The sequence below is a fragment of the Bos taurus genome, chromosome 11, assembly GCF_002263795.3.
Source record: "Bos taurus isolate L1 Dominette 01449 registration number 42190680 breed Hereford chromosome 11, ARS-UCD2.0, whole genome shotgun sequence".
Classification (NCBI taxonomy): domain Eukaryota; kingdom Metazoa; phylum Chordata; class Mammalia; order Artiodactyla; family Bovidae; genus Bos; species Bos taurus.
Window position 1 is genome coordinate 30,974,912 of NC_037338.1, and position 19,668 is coordinate 30,994,579.

General features: G+C 43.4%; 1 protein-coding gene across 7 annotated transcripts in view; it reads right to left on the bottom strand.

The window, feature by feature from the left end:
• Positions 1–19,668, bottom strand: part of LHCGR (luteinizing hormone/choriogonadotropin receptor) — a 65,455-nt gene continuing 45,787 nt past the window's right edge. For 2 of the 7 annotated variants that reach the window (XM_024998286.2, XM_010809898.4), the window contains 4 exons: positions 18,347–18,421; positions 14,315–14,500; positions 10,456–10,536; positions 1–4,348 (listed from right to left, as the gene is read on the bottom strand). In XM_024998286.2, coding sequence (XP_024854054.1) covers positions 3,196–4,348; positions 10,456–10,536; positions 14,315–14,500; positions 18,347–18,421 — 1,495 coding nt within the window. In that variant the 3' untranslated portion in view covers positions 1–3,195. 7 annotated transcript variants of the gene reach the window in all.

Below are 19,668 nucleotides of genomic sequence, written 5' to 3' on the forward strand. Positions count from 1 at the left end.
TTGCAATTAAAACCATAATTTTATTGTCCTATAAGAGTCAATTCTGATAAATAAAATACCTTCTAGCAAATATTGGATATATTTTTCAATACCTTCAAAGATAGAAACTATGAAAGTTAAATATTTTAAAATATTTAAGCATTTTCTTTTACTTCCATAAAAGATAGGGCCCTAGAAAGAAAAATAAAACATTTTTTTTTCTTATAGATTTCTTAACTTCAGTGTCATTCAGCACATTTGTTGCATGCTATTGCTGAGATCCTGAGCTAGGAGATAAGGAAGCAAAATTGAGACAGTGTTCCTACCCACAAGGAGTTCACAGCCTACTATTTAATGCTTCACTGCTCTTTAGAGACTAAATGCCAGACCAACAGGATGAAATATGCCTTTAGATGCTTACTTTACATTAATTTTAATAGTATAATTTAAAATTTTAATAATTATTAAGTTTAGGATCTAGATGTGGGATAAATAGATATCTAGGACAGCACTGTCCAATAGAACTTCCTGTGATGATGAAACTGTTCTGTAAATGTGTTGTTCAGTATAGTAACCACGGGTCACGTATGGGTACTGAGCCCTTGAAATGTTGCCTAGTGCAGTTGAAAAGACACATTTTTAATTTAGCTTAATATAGCTGCCTGTGTCTTGTGGGTACCAGATTGGACAGTGCATCTCCAGAGTCTATATTTCTCAAACTGTCTGAGGAAAAGGACTAGTTATTTCAAATTTCAAATCTCTTATGGACTAATATTTTTGTAAAAATGCAGTAAAAATTACTGTAAGGATGAAATGAGAAAAAAAATTACAGTCATGCAAAACACCATCTCATTTTTGAAATAGTAGATACCACAGACATAAAATTAATCTGTCAAAATCGCTGTAAAAGCTTCTAAACAATCTGTTGTTATCATGTGCCAGTGACAAATAGTTTTTTTTTTTTAATTTATTTTATTTTTAAACTTTGCATAATTGTTATTAGTTTTGCCAAATATCAAAATGAATCCACCACAGGTATACATGTGTTCCCCATCCTGAACCCTCCTCCCTCCTCCCTCCCCATACCATCCCTCTGGGTCGTCCCAGTGCACTAGCCCCAAGCATCCAGTATCATGCATCGAACCTGGACTGGTGATTCGTTTCATACATGATAGTATACATGTTTCAATGTCATTCTCCCAAATCTTCCCACCCTGTCCCTCTCCCATAGAGTCCATAAGACTGTTCTATACATCAGTGTCTCTTTTGCTGTCTCGTACACAGGGTTATTGTTACCATCTTTCTAAATTCCATATATATGTGTTATTATACTGTATTGGTGTTTTTCCTTCTGGCTTACTTCACTCTGTATAATAGGCTCCAGTTTCATCCACCTCATTAGAACTGATTCAAATGTTTTCTTTTTAATGGCTGAGTAATATTCCATTGTGTATATGTACCACAGCTTTCTTATCCATTCATCTGCTGATGGACATCTAGGTTGCTTCCATGTCCTGGCTATTGTAAACAGTGCTGCGATGAACAGTGGGGTACACGTGTCTCTTTCCCTTCTGGTTTCCTCAGTGTGTATGCCCAGCAGTGGGATTGCTGGATCATAAGGCAGTTCTATTTCCAGTTTTTTAAGGAATCTCCACACTGTTCTCCATAGTGGCTGTACTAGTTTGCATTCCCACCAACAGGGTAAGAGGGTTCCCTTTTCTCCACACCCTCTCCAGCATTTATTATTTGTAGACTTTTGGATCACAGCCATTCTGACTGGTGTGAAATGGTACCTCATAGTGGTTTTGATTTGCATTTCTCTGATAATGAGTGATGTTGAGCATCTTTTCATGTGTTTGTTAGCCATCTGTATGTCTTCTTTGGAGAAATGTCTATTTAGTTCTTTGGCCCATTTTTTGATTGGGTCATTTATTTTTCTGGAGTTGAGCTGTAGGAGTTGCTTGTATATTTTTGAGATTAGTTGTTTGTCAGTTGCTTCATTTGCTATTATTTTCTCCCATTCTGAAGGCTGTCTTTTCACCTTGCTAATAGTTTCCTTTGATGTGCAGAAGCTTTTAAGCTTAATTAGGTCCCATTTGTTTATTTTTGCTTTTATTTCCAATATTCTGGGAGGTGGGTCATAGAAGATCCTGCTGTGATGTATGTCAGAGAGTGTTTTGCCTATGTTCTCCTCTAGGAGTTTTATAGTTTCTGGTCTTACATTGAGATCTTTAATCCATTTTGAGTTTATTTTTGTGTATGGTGTTAGAAAGTGTTCTAGTTTCATTCTTTTACAAGTGGTTGACCAGATTTCCCAGCACCACTTGTTAAAGAGATTGTCTTTAATCCATTGTATATTCTTGCCTCCTTTGTCAAAGATAAGGTGTCCATATGTGCGTGGATTTATCTCTGGGCTTTCTATTTTGTTCCATTGATCTATATTTCTGTCTTTGTGCCAGTACCATACTGTCTTGATAACTGTGGCTTTGTAGTAGAGCCTGAAGTCAGGTAGGTTGATTCCTCCAGTTCCATTCTTCTTTCTCAAGATCGCTTTGGCTATTCGAGGAAAAAGAAATAAAAGGAATCCAAATTGGAAAAGAAGAAGTAAAACTCTCACTATTTGCAGATGACATGATCCTCTACATAGAAAACCCTAAAGACTCCACTAGAAAATTACTAGAACTAATCAATGACTATAGTAAAGTTGCAGGATATAAAATCAACACACAGAAATCCCTTGCATTCCTATATACTAATAATGAGAAAACAGAAAGAGAAATTAAGGAAACAATTCCATTCACCATTGCAACGGAAATAATAAAATACTTAGGAATATATCTACCTAAAGAAACTAAAGACCTATATATAGAAAACTATAAAACACTGGTGAAAGAAATCAAAGAGGACACTAATAGATGGAGAAATATACCATGTTCATGGATTGGAAGAATCAATATAGTGAAAATGAGTATACTACCCAAAGCAATTTATAGATTCAATGCAATCCCTATCAAGCTACCAACAGTATTCTTGACAAATAGTTTTTAGACGGGCCATGGTCATGGACCACATTTTGAGCTAGGTAGAGAGTCTTTTTTTGCCTGATGTGCCTAACACATAATTTCCTGAAACCAACTCTTTGTTAATATTACTGGTGGAGATAAATTTTTTTCCATATTTAAGTATAATTCAGTAATGTGTTTACTGATATCACAGTTAACATTCCTTATAGCAAGTCTTGTCCAGGACAGCTGAATATTGACATTGTAATGTAGTCAACTTGAAGGTAGACCGGGAGGGCTTATTTGATCCAGTGAAGCCATTTTTGCAGTTGGAGATATAAGCTGAAAAATCCTTCCTCCTATAAAGTTCAGCTCGATATTTACAGCAGCCAAATTTGCTCAGCAACAGAAAGAAATCCCTTTGGAATGCCTTTGTGAAAATTGCGTACAGAAACGGATTGGCGCATGAATTGACAGGATAAAAGAGAACCAGTAGAACCTTTGAGTTGGTTACTGTAATGAGGGGCACTTTGAAGGCAGCTGAGATGGCAAAGAAAGAGATTGGTGCCATGCAGGTGAAATCGGTGAAGATGAGGACTGCCATTTTCTTAGCAATCTTTGTATCTTTGTTGGTAGCCATCAGCTCTGGATTTTGAACTGCAAAATAAATTTTAATGTAGCAAGCACAAATGATGATGAAGGCCATCACGTTGAGAATCAGGATGGTTAAGATGTAGACCTGTGAGAGAGTGCTTTCCACATCCATGGGGAGGCAAATGCTGACCTTCATGTAATTGCTGACACCCACAAGAGGCAACACGGCAATGAGAGTAGAAAAGAGCCATCCTCCGAGCATGACTGGAATGGCATGTTTCAGTCGCAGCTTTTGGTCCAGTTGAATAGCATAGGTGATGGTGTGCCATCTTTCTAGTGTGATGACTGTGAGGGTGTAGACAGAGAGTTCACTTGCAAACACAGTGAAAAAGCCAGCCGCGCTGCACCCACTCCCTGTCTGCCAGTCTATGGCATGGTTGTAATACTGGCCTTTGGTCTGGGCATCGACTGAGGCAATGAGCAGCAGGTAGAGCCCCATGCAGAAGTCTGCAAAGGAGAGGTTGCACATGAGAAAGCGGGGGACTGTCAGTTTGTAACGACTGGTCAGGAGAACAAAGAGGACAGTCACATTTCCCGTGATGGCTAGGATATTAATCAGCCAAATCAGGACTCTAAGGAAGTTGTAGCCCATAATGTCTTCACAGGGATTGAAAGCATCTGGTTCAGGAGCACACTGGAGTGTCTTGGGTAAGCAGAAACCATAGTCATAATCCCAGCCACTCAGTTCACTCTCAGCAAAGATGGCAGAATAACTGTAAGAAGAATATTGTGACTCAGTGTAAACTTAAGAGATTTTCTATGATTCTGGGTATTGAAAAACATTTAGAAATCGCCCCTAGTGGTTTTTTGTTTTCTTTTTTTTTAAGGAGAGCAAACTAAAGGAAACGAAGTCAAAACAGCCTCAATCTTATATTTATTTGTTATCTGAGAACTCTGAATTGGCGTAGGAGTTCCTTAAGAAGGGAATGAAAAGCCATTTAGATTTTTTTTTAATATGCAGATTTTACACAGTGATGCAAGGATTTAATGAAGCTGTTTACAGAGCATTCTTTTCTTTGGAAAACAAATTTAGAGACATAATCTATGCTTGCTCAATCTAAAAAAACTTTCTTGACATTTTCTTAGCTATTTATCTCCTTTAGTTGCTAACCAAATTGCTATCAAGCTGTTTGTCTGCAGTAGAACACAAATGGGATTTAAAGGCTCACACTGTTGAAGATTATCAGCTTTGGGAGGACATGCTGAAGTCCTTGGCTAATCAGGCAGCCCAGTTGAGAAATGGAACCAAGGTTAGGTTACTCAGAAGAAATTTAGGAGCAGAGGAAGAACAGAGTCATGAACAATAGAAAGAAATAATTGAAAATAGATAATTCTTAGGATATGAGTCAGATTCAGAGAGTGGACTGACTGAAGAGGGACTGTGTCCCTAGTGAAGGAATGGTTCCACTCTGGCACTCCCTTTCTCCCAACCCCACTGCTACTGCTTGAGTTCAGATTTTCATTCTTTCTAATGGGACAGTTACATTAGTTTTCTTCTTGGCATCCTTCCCCCAATTTTAGCCCTCTTCCTAGTTCATCTGTATATTCCTACTGGAATGGCTTGTCTTACGCACATTACATTAATTCAAACATTTCTTAGTTTCTCATTGGCTATGGGATGAACTCCAGACTCCTTGTGAAGACCTCTGAGTCTCTCCTTGATCTGCATTCTGTCTCCTCTTGTAACCTCATCGCGAAGAAGCTGCGTGTGTGCGCGTGCGCAGGCACACCCAGTCGTGCCTGACTCTTTGCGACCCCATAGACTGTAGCCCACCAAGCTCCTCTGTCCATGGAATTTTCCAGGCAAGAATACTGGAGTGGGTTGCCATTTCCTATTCTAGGGGATTTTCTTAAACCAGGGATAAAACCTGCATGTCTTCTGCCTTCTGCATTGGCAGACCTGTTCTGTACATGTAGCTTACCTGGGAAGCCCTTAAGAAGCCATAGTGCCATACAGTTCAGAACATAGGCTCTGGAGCAAGACTGCCTGGGTTCCAGCTTTTACCAGCTGGGAGAGTTATTTAACATTTCTGTTCTTTAATTCTTCATTTGTCAAATAAGGATAGTAATCACACCTCCCCTCACTGTATTGTGCTAAAGGATTAAATGCATTAAAACACGTAAAATTTTTAGGATAATGCCTGATACCTAGTAAGTACTCAGTGACTGTTAGAGATCCTTATAATTATCTCTTGCAAATCCTTTGTGCAACCCTTTGGTCACATGAAAAGACTTGTGGCTTTCAGAACAGGTTTTGCTGTCTTGTCCCTTTGTCTTTGAATGTGTTGTTTTTTCTTCCCCCGTCTCCCTCATTTCTCTGGAGAATTCCTCCTCATCTTCAAAGATAATCATCTCTATGAAGCCTTTCTTGATTCTACACCTCTAAGGAGTTTATCACCCCTCCTCTAAGCTGCATTTACTATTGTAATTCTCAAACTAACATGGCCATTATGTGATGATACATGGCTTATTTAACAGTATATGAAACTATTCTTTAATAACTATGAAGGCAGGGGACTCCATCTTGTTTATGTCTGAACTCTCAGTGCTTCACACAGTTTTGTCCCAGAGTATTCATTCAATAAATGTCGTGGGATGAATAAACCGGGGTGATGCTGGCTTGGGAAGGGATCGTGAGGCTGCAGGAACAGTGAGCGATACAGGATGATGCGTGTGTGTGCTGTGCATTCATGTCTGACTCTCTGTGACCCCATGGACTGTAGCCCACCAGGCTCCTCTGTCCATGGAATTTTCCAGGCAAGAATACTAGAGTGGGTTTCCATTTCCTTCTCCAGGGGATCTTCCCAAGCCAGGGACTGAACCCACATCTCCTGCCTTGGCAGGCGGATTCTTTACCACCTGGGAAGCCCCATGATGCATGTAGGCTTTACAAATTTTCTCTTTGCCCACAGTCAGCTAACATAATCTTGAAAGGTGGAGAAATGGGCATAATTTTTCTGTCGGGGCCATTACAAATATATATCTCACCCCAGAGTTTCTCACACATTAAAAGAGCATTTTTCTCTACTCTCAAAACGTAACTTCTCATTTTCTGTAGAAGGGAGTGTGTACCTAATACTGTTACTGGATAAAATGATATATTTGAGCAACACAATTACCTAAGGGAAAGAACATAGATTTCCAAAAAAGGGAAAAGAAATCTATGACCTGGGACACCAAAAAATGTGCTACAGTGTCATAGAAACCAGATTGAGACTGGAAAAGTACTACTGCCGCTCACAGGAGACTGCGTAGGAAACTCACTCGTTTTATTATTAAATATACCTAGCATATTTGTTTGTACTCATCCCATGCACATCAGTATAATTACCTAATTTTTAAATCTTTAAAGAGATAATGGTGGCTATCAGAGTGATGAAGGACCTGGGAAAAGCCCTTCATTTTATTGGTAAGGAGACCAAGATTAAAGGAGGTAAGTGCCTTGCCCAGGCCCCTCAGCACTGACCTAGTGGCAACACGAGGTCTTCATATGCATCGTCCAGGGGACTTTCTTCTACTCCACCATCTCTCAGGGTTTTTCAAGGTGTGGTCCTTGGACCACTTCCATCAGAATCACTAGAGTGTTCATTACAATGCAGATTCCTTGGCTTCACTTCAGACCCTGAATCAAACTCTCTAGGGACAGAGCCCAGAAATGTGCATTGTAAGCAAGTTTTCTGGATGATTCCTACAAAATAATCACCTTCATTACATCACATGAGAACTTTCCAACTATTGTTGCCTTGGTTTCCTTTACTACGTTCCCCTTATCAAAATAACTCCAGCTGCTACTAGAAGCACTAATTTAAAGACGTTAACAATTCTGCCATGGTTTCTGAATAAACTTACGTCACTAAGAGATCAAACAGGTTTTCTTTTCCACTCCCCTGGTCCCTCGCTCTTTCTCTTTTTGCCCTACTGGGCATTCATCTAGGTTTTTCTCCCTGCTGATTTGTCTTCGGACTGAATACCTATCTGCTGCTACTTACATTTGTGCCCTGGGACGACTCCTGAGGGCATCAACATGCTTGTTGGCAAAACCCTGCATGGAGCTGTCTTTAGTACTGAAGGCTGTGCAGAGAGTGTGAATGGACTTGGATGGGCTTAGCAGCATTGAGGCAGAGGAAGGAGCAACAGTAGCACCACTGCTCCAGCAGCAATCAGTAGACAGGAAAAAAGACGGGGGTTTTAGGAGGACAGTGGGGCCAACCACAGCAGTGAGGACACCAAAATATCTTAAGGAGAGCAGATAAGACTCAGTGGCTGGCTCTAGAATTTCTGAACTCCAGACACTCAGGAATAGCAATCTGGTGGGAAGGGAAGGAAGGGGATTTATCACAAGAAATGTTTTCACAGGGAGCACATTCTTTTTACTTAGATTGTGTGTTAATTTTTGGTAGTTTTGGGGGATGCTGAAGATTGCTGCTGCTGCTAAGTCGCTTCAGTCATGTCCGACTCTGTGTGACCCCATAGACAGCAGGCCACCAGGTTTCTCCAATGCATGAAAGTGAAAAGTGAAAGTGAAGTCACTCAGTCATGTCTGACTCTTAGCGACCCCATGGACTGCAGCCTACCAGGCTCCCCCGTCTCTGGGATTCTCCAGGCAAGAACACTGGAGTGGGTTGCCATTTCCTTCTCCAATGCATGAAAGTGGAAAGTGAAAGTGAAGTCGCTCAGTCATGTCTGACTCTTAGCGACCCCACGGACTGCAGCCTTCCAAGCTCCTCCTTCCATGGGATTTTCCAGGCAAGAGTACTGGATTGGAGTGCCATTGCCTTCGCCAATGCTGAAGACTAGAGGACTTGCAGTGTTAGCATGGCAGACTCAAGATTGGATGCTTACTTGGGAAGGCGTGGAGTGGTAGGGGCTGATGGTTATTGAGACTGAGCTAAAGTCTCCCCTCCCCCTAAAACACCCCTTGATGGTACCACAGACTATACCCAAAAGTCGTTTCCTACTGATGAAAAAAACCCATATGATTGCAAAAGTGTTATGTGGAAGGTGATAATGGAGAGAGTATTGCGAGAGAGGAGTGGGAAGGGTGAGGAAAGGGAATGCTGGAGGATAGATGGTGTCAGACCTAAATGAAAGGGAAAAAGTATAGAAGAATAGAGACTATAATATAAGGCACCCTAGCTGTCACAGTCTTTAAAAACTCCCTTTACTCTCATGCTTCTGAAAGCCAAATGATGTTTCTATTGTCCCTTACAGTTGAGGAAAAAAGTCTCAGAAAAGATAAGTATTGTCAAGGGAAACCTAATGTTACAGGAACATTAGTGCCAAGAATTCATATCCAAGTCTGAGGAGCTCCAGAGCCCAGGGTCCTTCCATCATACCACCCTGTGCCTCTATATATCTTGCAGATTGATAGGAAAAAAAGGGAAAAGACAAAAAGATGTAGAAGAGAGAATGGAGATTGGAAGGGTGCCTTAGAAGGGCATCTGGTTTGGTTTTGTAGCCTGAGGGGCATGGAGGGGGGGATGGGAGTGGAAGGGAAGTAATAACACTCGCAAATCACAGCAACTGTGGCATCGGGACACTTTTGAGGCACGCACCTTTACTGCTGCACCAAAGTGTCATGCCTTTGGGTTAAATTTCCCCCCAAAGAACCAGCATATTAAGTTATAATTTATAGCCTTTTCTATTTTAATGTGCCTTGACTTACTGAGCCTCATTCTCGTATCAGTGGGATTCCCTGGTGGCTCAGATGGTAAAGTGTCTGCCTGTAATGCGGGAGACCTGGGTTCGATCCCTGGGTTGGGAAGATCCCCTGGAGAAGGAAATGGCAACCCACCCTGGTACTCTTGCCTGGAAAATTCCATGGATGGAGGAGAGAGCCAGACATGACCGAACAACTTCACTGGTTCCTTTACAATTGAAGGTATATGAAATGCCAAGGCAGTAGGAAAACGTTTTTTTTTTTTTTTTAAGTCAGGGGCTTCCCTGATGGCTCCGTGGTTAAGAACCTGCCTGCCAATGCAGGGCACACAGGTTTGATCCCTTTCTGGGAAGATCCCACATGCCGCAGAGGAACTAAGCCCGTGTGCCACAACTACTGAGCCTGTGCTCTAGAGCCTGGAGGCCGCAACTGCTGAGCCCATGCGCCATAACTGCTGAAGCTGGTGCATCTGAGAGCCCGTGCCCTGCAACAAGAGAAGCCACCACAGTGAGAAACCTGCCCACTACGAGCAGGGTAGTCCCCGTTCATCACAACCAGAGAAAGCCCGAGCAGCAACGGAGACCCAGTACAGCCCCAAGTAAATAAATCTTTTAAAAAATATCAGTCAGTAGAATAGAAATGCAGCTCCCATCCAATATGTGTCAGTGATAGTGTTAGGTCTAAATAATTTTAAGCTCTAGAGCATAATGATCAAGGTGGCCTAAGTCTCTCCGAAGGGGAGTGGCTGCTTCTAGAAGCTGTCTACAATCAGTTAATCTTTGTGGAATGCTGACCACATGACTAGTGAAAAATCCTTACAAGTGAGGCTATCATTAAACAAGTCCTTAGTGACATCAGAATACCTGCAAAGAAAATTTTAATTTTGGAAGAGAATTTAATATGACTGTAAAATGAATATGTAGGTATGTTTTTACAAGTATTTTTGTAAACAGTTGAAGAGATAATTGATCACCTGGACTGCCTTGTAAAAAACACACACACACACACACACACCCCCCATTTTAAAGCTATTAAAATATGCTCTGCAAACATGGCCCCAACCAAGACTTTTATGAAAAGAAAATCGTTGGCACTGATAACGCTAAGGTGCCCACAGAATGAGACATGGCTCCCCGAGTTTCCTTCCATGCAAATACTTACAGTGTTTCATTATTTGGTCTCCTTGCTGTGCTTTCACATTGTTTGGAAAAGTTTTTAAAAATGGAAAATGAAAAATTTTGCCTGAAAGAGGTAAAAAAAAACAAACAAAAAAACCAGTTGAGCTTTTGGTCTTTAAGCCTGCTCATGTCTGTTTATGCTTTGTTCTTCCAAATTCTTTCCCTATTACACCTGCGTTGTGTTCTGTACCATTGTCCTAACTGAAACACTTCCAGGGGAGAGAGTGAAGGCTTCCGAGTTGTCATTAGAGTGCTTCCAGCTTAGATAAAATGCTTCTGAATGCTAAGTGTTTTGTGTGGGCTCTAGAGATGAAAAAACTTAAATTTGTCTCATTGAATCCTGGATTTTTCAGTGCTCATTAAAAGATAACTTTGTGGCATATTAAGGTTTTCTACTCACCACTCTCCTCCCCACATCGGCCTTGATGAACAAATAACCATTCAGAGTTCATGGCTTTGAATTATAACTGGGAATCTCTCTTGTAAAGATTTGAAGATTCTGGACCTGGCTTTAAAATGATGTGAATTTTCAGCCTTTTTGGCTTATGTGCAGAAATATAATGTGGTTGCTCCCTATTCCTCCATCTTTCCCTCTAAGAACTTTAGCCTGTGGAAAGGGGTAAATGTCAAGAAATTAAAAGAAGGCTATACTTGTATTCCTAAGATGAAACCGTGGTGAAGCACAAAGGAAAACTGGATGGAGAAACAGAGAGAAGAAGAGCAGGCTGTGCAAATTCCAGCCTTTCCTGAAGAGGAAAGAGGAATGTAATTCAAGATGGATATTTCTATTTATTATTCTTCTCCAACATTAACAGGGCTTCTCAGGTGGCGCTAGTGGTAAAGAACCCTCCTGCCAATTTGATCCCTGGGTTGGGAAGATCCCCTAGAGGAGAGCATGGTAACCCACTTCAGTACTCTTGCCTGGAAAATGCCATGGACAGAGGAGCCTACAATTGCAGCCTACAGGTGGGCCACAATCCACAGGCTGACACAGTTGGACAGGACTGAAGCGACTTAGCACGTTAGCGATATTACTGAGGCAATCCCTTGTAGGAATGACTTTGTGTAAAAGCAGGATGGTGGGGAATACGTAAGGACTGTTTGACCTACTGGACTCACTTTCAGAAGTTACTCAGCTGATTATTTCGCCTTTGCGAGAAAGCGGGAGTGAGAAAGAGAGATTGTGTGTGTGTTTGATGCTGACTCTGCATCTGATACTTAGAGATGCTCCACATGAACCAATCTGCAATTAACAGGAAATGTGGTTGTTCTTGGCCTTCAGCTCTGTCTACTCTCTCTCTTTTGGAATTTTAATCAGAGACACCAAGGAGAGTTTGGGGGCCATCTGCCTGGGCAGCTGTGTGGGTTATCCAGGCTCCGCAGCTGCAGGGCAGAGGGCTGACCCAGAGTTTGCACAAACATCCACTGGCCCAGCTTCACGCTCTCCATCCTCACTAGCATCCAAGGTTTCTGACTTCAGGGATAGAGAGGGGGTCAGCTGAAACTTGTCATCCTAATCAAGACAACTGCTGTGTGACTGCATTACCCTCTCACTTGGTGCTGGCCCACAGCTGTGTAATGCACCCCCCCCCCCCCCCCCCCCGCCACCCGCCACTGCTTTTATTTTAACCCATAGGTGGTAGTCTCTTCTTTCATCTGCTGGAATAAAACACCCCTGAACTAAAGCTTTAACATGTCAATGACTTCAGAAGGGATGCAGCCTCCTTTCCCACAAAAGTGGAAATGTCCAGAATCAGCTTTATCCCAAGCCAGCATCTGTGCTGTGTGGTGTCCCCGTCGTTCCCTCACCAGCTTTGCTCACTCACAGCCCAGAGCGCTGCTTTACAGAAGCAAATCTGAGTGATTCTGTTCTGAGTTCTCCAGTGGCTCCTCACCCTCTCAGCGACTTGGCCTTACACTGATCATAGCTCACCTCTCCCTGGCCTCCTCTGCTCACTCGTCCTCCTCTCTGTAACCATAAGCTGCCTTGTTCTGGTTTTTCTGAATGACTTTCATTCCCTGGTCTCTTGCCTTTGTGCCTTCACAAAAGCTCTTCCATCTTCTTGGCATGCTTTCTGTCACACCTGTCTAGCTAACTGCTACCTGTTCTTCAGAGCTCAGCAGAAGACTGAGCTTCCTGGGGAAGTCTTCCATAAGCCCTGTTGCCATTTAGAAATTCTCCCTCTGTTCTCGCAGAGTCCTGTGTTCTGTTCTCAGCTGTATCATAACAATTGCTGGACTGCATCTAAGTATTGGCTGTCTTTTGTGTTGTCCTCAAATAGCTGCTTATGGCTCTGATGGTTGGGATGAGCTCTTACTCATCTTTGTAGCTTCAGATTTTTGCACAGTGTTTTTCTGGAACACGGTGAATACTCAGATAATGTTCTCTGAAGCTCAGTTAGTGGCACACAGCTTTCTGGGCACAGCGAATGGCCTGTCTTCTTGGTTACCCCGAAAACTTCAGGTAGCTCCATACCTCCCTATCTATTCGAGGTATGAAGTGGGTGTACGAAGATAACGTGCTGGTTGATTAATTGTAAATAGGTTGATCCCCAAAACAGTTGCCTCCTGGTGACACTCTCTTAATGCCTCATCTAATTAATTCTTTGAGAATCTTCTTAGGCTGTATAATATTCTTTTAGGGCAATGTTTTTCCAGCTGTGAGTTGTGACCCATTAGTGGGTCATGAAAGCAATAAGGTGAATCAAGACTAGCGTTGAAAGCAAACAAACATGAAATAAAATAGACAAGAGAACATAGTGTATGCTGGATAACCAGCATAACCGACAAGGACTTCCTGTATAGCACATGGAACTCTGCTCAGTGTTAGGTAGCAGCCCGAATGGGAGGGGTTTTGGGGGAGAATGGATACACGGATACGTGTGGCTGAGTCCCTTCACTGTTCACCTGCAACTATCACACCGTTGTTTGTCAATCAGCTATACCCCAATATAGAACAAAGAGTTAAAAAAAATAAAATTATGCAAAAGAAAGAAAAAAAGAATAACAGTGTCTCACATGTAAAACAGTTAAGTAGTGCTCTGTTTTATTTCAGTTACATGTGTCGTGTTTACTGGTTGCAATGTAAAAAAAAAGTACTTCTTTGTATGCATTACAGTGGGAAAAAAATCTGGAAGAGAGTGCTTTAAGGAAAGAATAAAATCCTTCACACCCTGCCATTCCGTTCCGGACTGAAGTGAATTAATTGAATCAGTAAGACCACCCCACCTCCCTGAAGCCAGCACTGGTCACAAACCCACAAACCAGCCAGGAGCTTCTGCCTTTTCCATTCTCATACCAAGCTAATCCTTAGGGAGCTAGGATTCTGTTCTATCATAGAAGATAGTCTTCTGCCGGGAGAGAAATAGCTTTTTTAAAAAAAAGCAGTGAAAACCTTCTGTAGTGTTCTGTGTATTTTTTTTAACTAAAGATTAAGACATTAGGTAAAATTGACCTTATTGGGCCTACTTCCCCCACTTCTTTAGAAATGATGCTCTTTGATAAGGATTAGAGCTACTTGATCTTTGAGGTACCAGTTTTGTACTTCATTTTGCAACTGTAGTTATAGCCTGATTTAAGGCTCTGATTGAATTAGCTCAGAATAAGTGACAAGGGTCTTTTAGCTGCAGGGTGAATCGACTCTTTGGAGTCAGTTTTCAGGAGGCACAGGACAGTTCGTTTTCTTCTTGTCTGTCTGAGAGCGACCCCATGACCACAGGTGATTGTGGAGCTGGTTTAGACGGCAGGCAGTGAAAGGGCAGGATGCTGCTGACCAGCGGACTCTTTTCAGATCTGAGTTTCTGCCACGCTTGGCAGGCTCTACCTTTTGTTTTTTTACTTACTCGTTTGTTGGCAAGTTTCTAAAAGCACAGCAGTGGCTGGGGTAAGTCAGTGTGGCATCCAGGAGGTTGGTAAATTTTTCTCTCGATGGCAGTTTTTTCAGAGAATAGGATGATGTGGCAATTAGTGTCTGAATGGACTCTAGCCCGTAGGTAGGCAGGGCCTGCAGTTGAGTGGAAGAAATATCCCTGAAAAGTAAAAAAAAAAGAGAAAGGCTTACTTATTTATTTAATATACTTGATTCATAGAATGAAACTTTGTCTCAACAATAGCATCATTCTAGGTTCTGAGGCATTTTTTCTCCATCTTGCTTTCTCCCTGATTCTCTGTTTCAGTTACTCTCATTAAGATCTGAATTCAAAAAAGCTACGTTGTGTTTTCCCTCATATTGACCCCACTATCCATTCATTAGAATTTCCTTTCTCCCTTCTCCTGCTTCCTTTCTCCCTCCCTTTCCTTCCCGCCACTTAGCCGAAGTAAAATAACCACTTGCTTTATGATAGAGCAGGCACATGCAGTGACACCAGCTTTGTGCTCTAGCCCAGGGGGAAGTATTTAGGGCTTCAGATGCCTCTCTCTTTGTGGATCAAGCTCCACAGAGTAGGTTTTCAGGACGCACAGGCTGCTTATGCTATTAAGAGCCACTGTGTGGCATTAGCCATCATCTACCTTCTCTAAAGGCAAACTGGATTCATCAGTCCAAAGCAAGCGAATACTCATGCAAGCAGAATTGTGTGGAAAGCTCAGGGTTTTTCAAACAAGGTCCTGAACCCCTTAGCTTTTCTAAACCTGAGGCAATGTGCAAGAAACCTCCAAACAAATTAAATGTGAGAAGGAAGAATAAGTGGGCATTTAAAAATTCTTCCTGTCTTCCTGCTGATACACTGTGAAGATTTTCAGGCAGCACCACCCCCTTCAGCACCCTGACCCAGTACTTAGTGCCCAGCGCATGGGATGGGATCAGTGGGTGATCGATGGACAGATGAACTTGACACCATGGAGTGATGACCAGGGTTGGTCCTTGGTGGAGTAATCAGGGTGGCAGAATTTGCCTCCGGGATGGCAGACTCTTACTGCTTTTCTGCCCTTATTGATTTAGGTAACCAGTGTTCTCATTCCGTTTTACAGAGTATTTCTGTTAGATGTATTAGGAATTGAGTACCTGATTCTTTACAGGACTGGTGAATTTTTTTGTTTTTATTATTTTGGAGTGGAAGTAATATGTTTTAAGTTAGGATTCTATAAATGTCAAGGTCTCATTACAAAGGAGTAAATCTCTGATGATAGATTTTCCGTTTCACTGAGTGACTTATGGGGGAAATATTTTGGGGGTATGGATGGGAGGGATGCTTATAAACCCTAAGGGCATAATGCGGATAATCATTTGGGTAGTAAAGAGACCTAGGCCTGGTTCCACTGTTCTGAAAAAGTCAAAGTAAATGCCCGCAGGGCTCACAGTCACTTCCAAGCAGGCGGGCTGAGCAGCTTTTCAAGGGAAAAACTGTCACGCTGAGTGTCTTACAACCATGCTCACTCATTCTTGTACCTGACCAAAGGCAACTCTCCTAGCTGTTCATTGCCCAAGTAGGTGGCCAGTTTGCTGTAAGAACTCTGCCTGTAGGGTGTGCTAGCCCGGAGTACTTTGAATACAAGACATGTAGACAGGAACCCCTATGGTAGGATGGCAGAAGCTGAGAGACAGCAGAGAAAGCAATGAGCAGGAGCCATGAGGAAGTGGAAGCCATGAGGAAGCAGAAATCATGAGGCTGAGTGGAGAACAGAGAAGTAGGACTGATGATGCCAGAAGTTAGGGAGTGGAGAAAGTCAGGAGTTTTGGTGGCGGGAGTTAGGATGTCAAGAGACTCAGGGTAATAGGAAAGAAGTAGAGTCAGACTGATAACAGGAGTTGATAGTGGTGGGAGCTAGGAACCAAAGGAAGTCAGGAGTTGATAGGAAAGAGGAGTTAGGGAGGAGTCAGGAGTTGAGAGTGGCAGGGGCTAAGAAGTAGAGTTTGGGGCTTATAATGGGGGAATATAGAAAAGTAGACAAGATCATGAGTAGATACTGGCAGGAGCTGGGGTATAAAGAGTAACTGGGTCAGTTCATTCCTTCCTCTCATCAAAACCTTAGCGCCTCCTCACCTCACTCAAAGAGTAGCCATAGGCCCCTGACCTGGCTCTCGCCACCTCTCTGCCCTGCCCTGGGCCCTTCCCCTTGGCTCACTTGGCCACACTGTTCTCTTCTTTGTCCTTCCAACACGTGCAGATCCTGCCCAGTTCCCTCCAACTGGAATGCTCTTCCTGCTGATGCCCACACAGCTTTGCTCCCTCCTTTCTTTCAGGTATTTGCTTAAATATCACTTTTTCAGGACAGTCTTCCCTGACCATCCTCCTGAAAATACTAACTGCCCCTCCTGAGAACTCTCTTCGCCCAGCCAGCTAAGTTTCTCCACTCCACGACCATCTGGTGTAGTACATATTTTCTTTACTCATTTGATCCTTGTCCATCTTCCCCACTCTATGAAGGCAGAGACATTTGTCTTTTCTTACTCACTGCCATTTCCCTGATGCCTAATTCAGTGCCTGGCACATAGTATGGACATACAGTTATTGGAAAAATCAATGAATGAATGAATAAACAGATGAACTGTACTACACTGCTCACTGTCTTTCTAGTACTTTTCTCATTTTTAATAATTATATTTATTTATTTTAAGTTGATTGATGATTGCTTTATAATATTGGTTTGATTCTGTCATACATCAACATGAATTAACCATAGATATACCTATGTCCCCTCCCTCTTGAAACTCCTACCCACCTCCCACCCTTTCCCACTCCTCTAGTTTAATACAGAACCCCAGTTTGAGTTCCCTGAGTCATACAGCAAATTTCCATTGGCTCTCTATTTTACCTATGTTAGTGTATGTGCTTCCATGCTACTCTCTCCATTCATCTTAATACTTGTCTCATTTTAAAGTCATGTGCCTGTTTATCACTTTGCCTGTTCATCATTCTTTCCCCTCCATAGTGTAATGTTTTTTTATAGGGCATCAACCAGAGCCCACCACTGTCTCTGCAGCGTGGTGCCTGGTAAACAGGATGTGTTCAAGCCGTGCTTGAAGGCATTAGTGATGGGGTGCCAGAGTAGGAAGTAGTGGGCCGGCACCTCTGCGGAGAGGTGAGGCGGCCTCTGCTGTGAGAGCTGCGGTGTGTTTGGAGCCCTCTTGCATTTCTCCCTGAAGTCTGGCTGCAGCTGCAATTGTTTTCTATAGGATGTTTCTGGCTTCCCAAGGCGTTGTCGGGAGACTACTGGTTCAATCTCCTGTTCGTCTTGATGTTCCCATGTGTCCTTATGTTCAATGCCCATTAACTGAGGGAACTTCGCTCTGCTCCTTGCATCCTCAGAGAGCCTGACACAACAGCAGCTCACTCAACCTTAATTCTCAGGAGGGAATACCAGGGAACACCGGACCCCCTCTGCCAGCACGTGAAGAGGCCCGCCATATTTGATGCTGATTGAACTGTGTCTCACCCAAATTCATATGTTGAAGTCCTAACTCTCAGTACCTCAGAATGTGACCTTAATTGCAATAGGATCTTTCCAGAGGTAATCAGGTTACAATGAGATCGTGAGGATGGGGCCTAATCCAATATGACTGGTATCTCTATACAAAGGGGGAAATTTGGAGACAGAGAAACACATCGAATACTCTGTGAAGACTGGAGTTCTACTGCCACAACCAAAGGGAGCTACCAGGAGCCAGGAGAGGTCTGGCATAAGTCCTTCCCTCGCAGCCCGCAGGAGAAAGCCGGCTTGCTGACAGCCTCGTTTCAGACTTGAGCCTCTAGAACTGCAGACAGCACAGTTCTGTTGTTTCAATCCCTAGTGGGTGGTGCTTTGTTAGGGTAGTCCTTTCCCATGCAGAGACTGGTTCCCCTGCAAACCCAGCTGGGGATGATGTGACTGGACACCCTGAGCAGGCTTGTTGGGGTGCACCGGGCAAGGAGGGGAGGCAGCACCAGTGTACTCACAAAATGCTAGGCCCCGTGGCCCCCCGGAAGGCGTCGTTGTGCATCTTCTCCAGGCGTGCATTTTCCTTCAGCTCCCTGTGGGGAAGGACAGAGCCCTTAGTGGGTTTTTCAGCTCATATGTGAACAGTCAAAGCTGTGCGCATGCACGTTCGGGCCAGCCCATGTATGTGGTGCTCGGGGGTGGAGGCGACAAGGAGGGGCTGTGGGTAAAATGCAAAAACGGCATTCTTGTCTTTGGCACAACTGTGAAATCTTGGGTGTTTGACTCTGCCCTTTCCCTGCAGTTTCCCCCTCTCTCAGTGGAACCCTTTGTCCTACCACTGAAAGCACTCCCACTGCTGCCCTGGAGCTGTGCACGTTTACTCCAGGCAGCTGGGCAGGGCAGAAATGCTGCTCCAGCGTTCAAGGCTGAAGGGTGCGGGTGCAGCGCGCTCTGGACCAGGCTCGCAGCCATCGCGACCTTGCAGAGCTCAGTGTCTATTAATAGTAATATACTGAGGTTTGCAAATCTTAAAAGCAGCGTCCGTTCAAAGCTACCCCCTTTCACCGTGTTAACTGGACTTTTTCTTGCAGCTGTGTATTTCTCCTTGGGCCTCCCAGGTGGCGCTAGTGCTCAAGAACCTGGCTGCCAAAGCAGGAGCCATAAGCGACTGGGGTTCGATCCCTGGGTCGGGAAGATCCCCTGGACAAGGGCATGGCAACCCACTCCAGTATTCTTGCCTGGAGAATCCCATGGACAGAGGAGCCTGGTGGGCTACAGTCCATAGTGTCACACAGAGTCAGACATGACTGAAGTGACTGAGCATACATGCATGTACATTTTTTTGGTGGGTGACAAAGGGGAAGAAGAACAGTCTGTATAGAAAATTGCCTCCTACACCAGTCTCGGCTATGTGTCTGATCATCACTAGGTATGTGTGTTGTAGGAAAAAAAGGGTTGAAGGCCACTACTCTTAAGGGACCCAAAAGCTGCAATGGGAGTAGCCACCTGAGGGCTTCTGTTCCTTTTAGGGCTCCCCTGGTAGCTCAGATGGTAAAGAATCTGCCTGTAATGCAGGAGACTGGAGTTCGATCCCTGGGTCAAGGAAGATCCCCTGGAGAACAGCTACCCACTCCAGTATTCTTGCCTGCAGAATTCCACAGCTTAGAGTAAACTTCTCAGGACCAGCTTGGCCTGGCCCCACTGAGCAGCTCCCATCTGGGCCCTGACGGTGCTGTCTCCAAGCACAGGCCCTTCTGGATGGACAAGGGAGCTGGGAAAGGAGTCCCTGGGCTCAGACTTGCCAGATCAAACTTTTGATCACTTTCTTCCTACAAGAGAA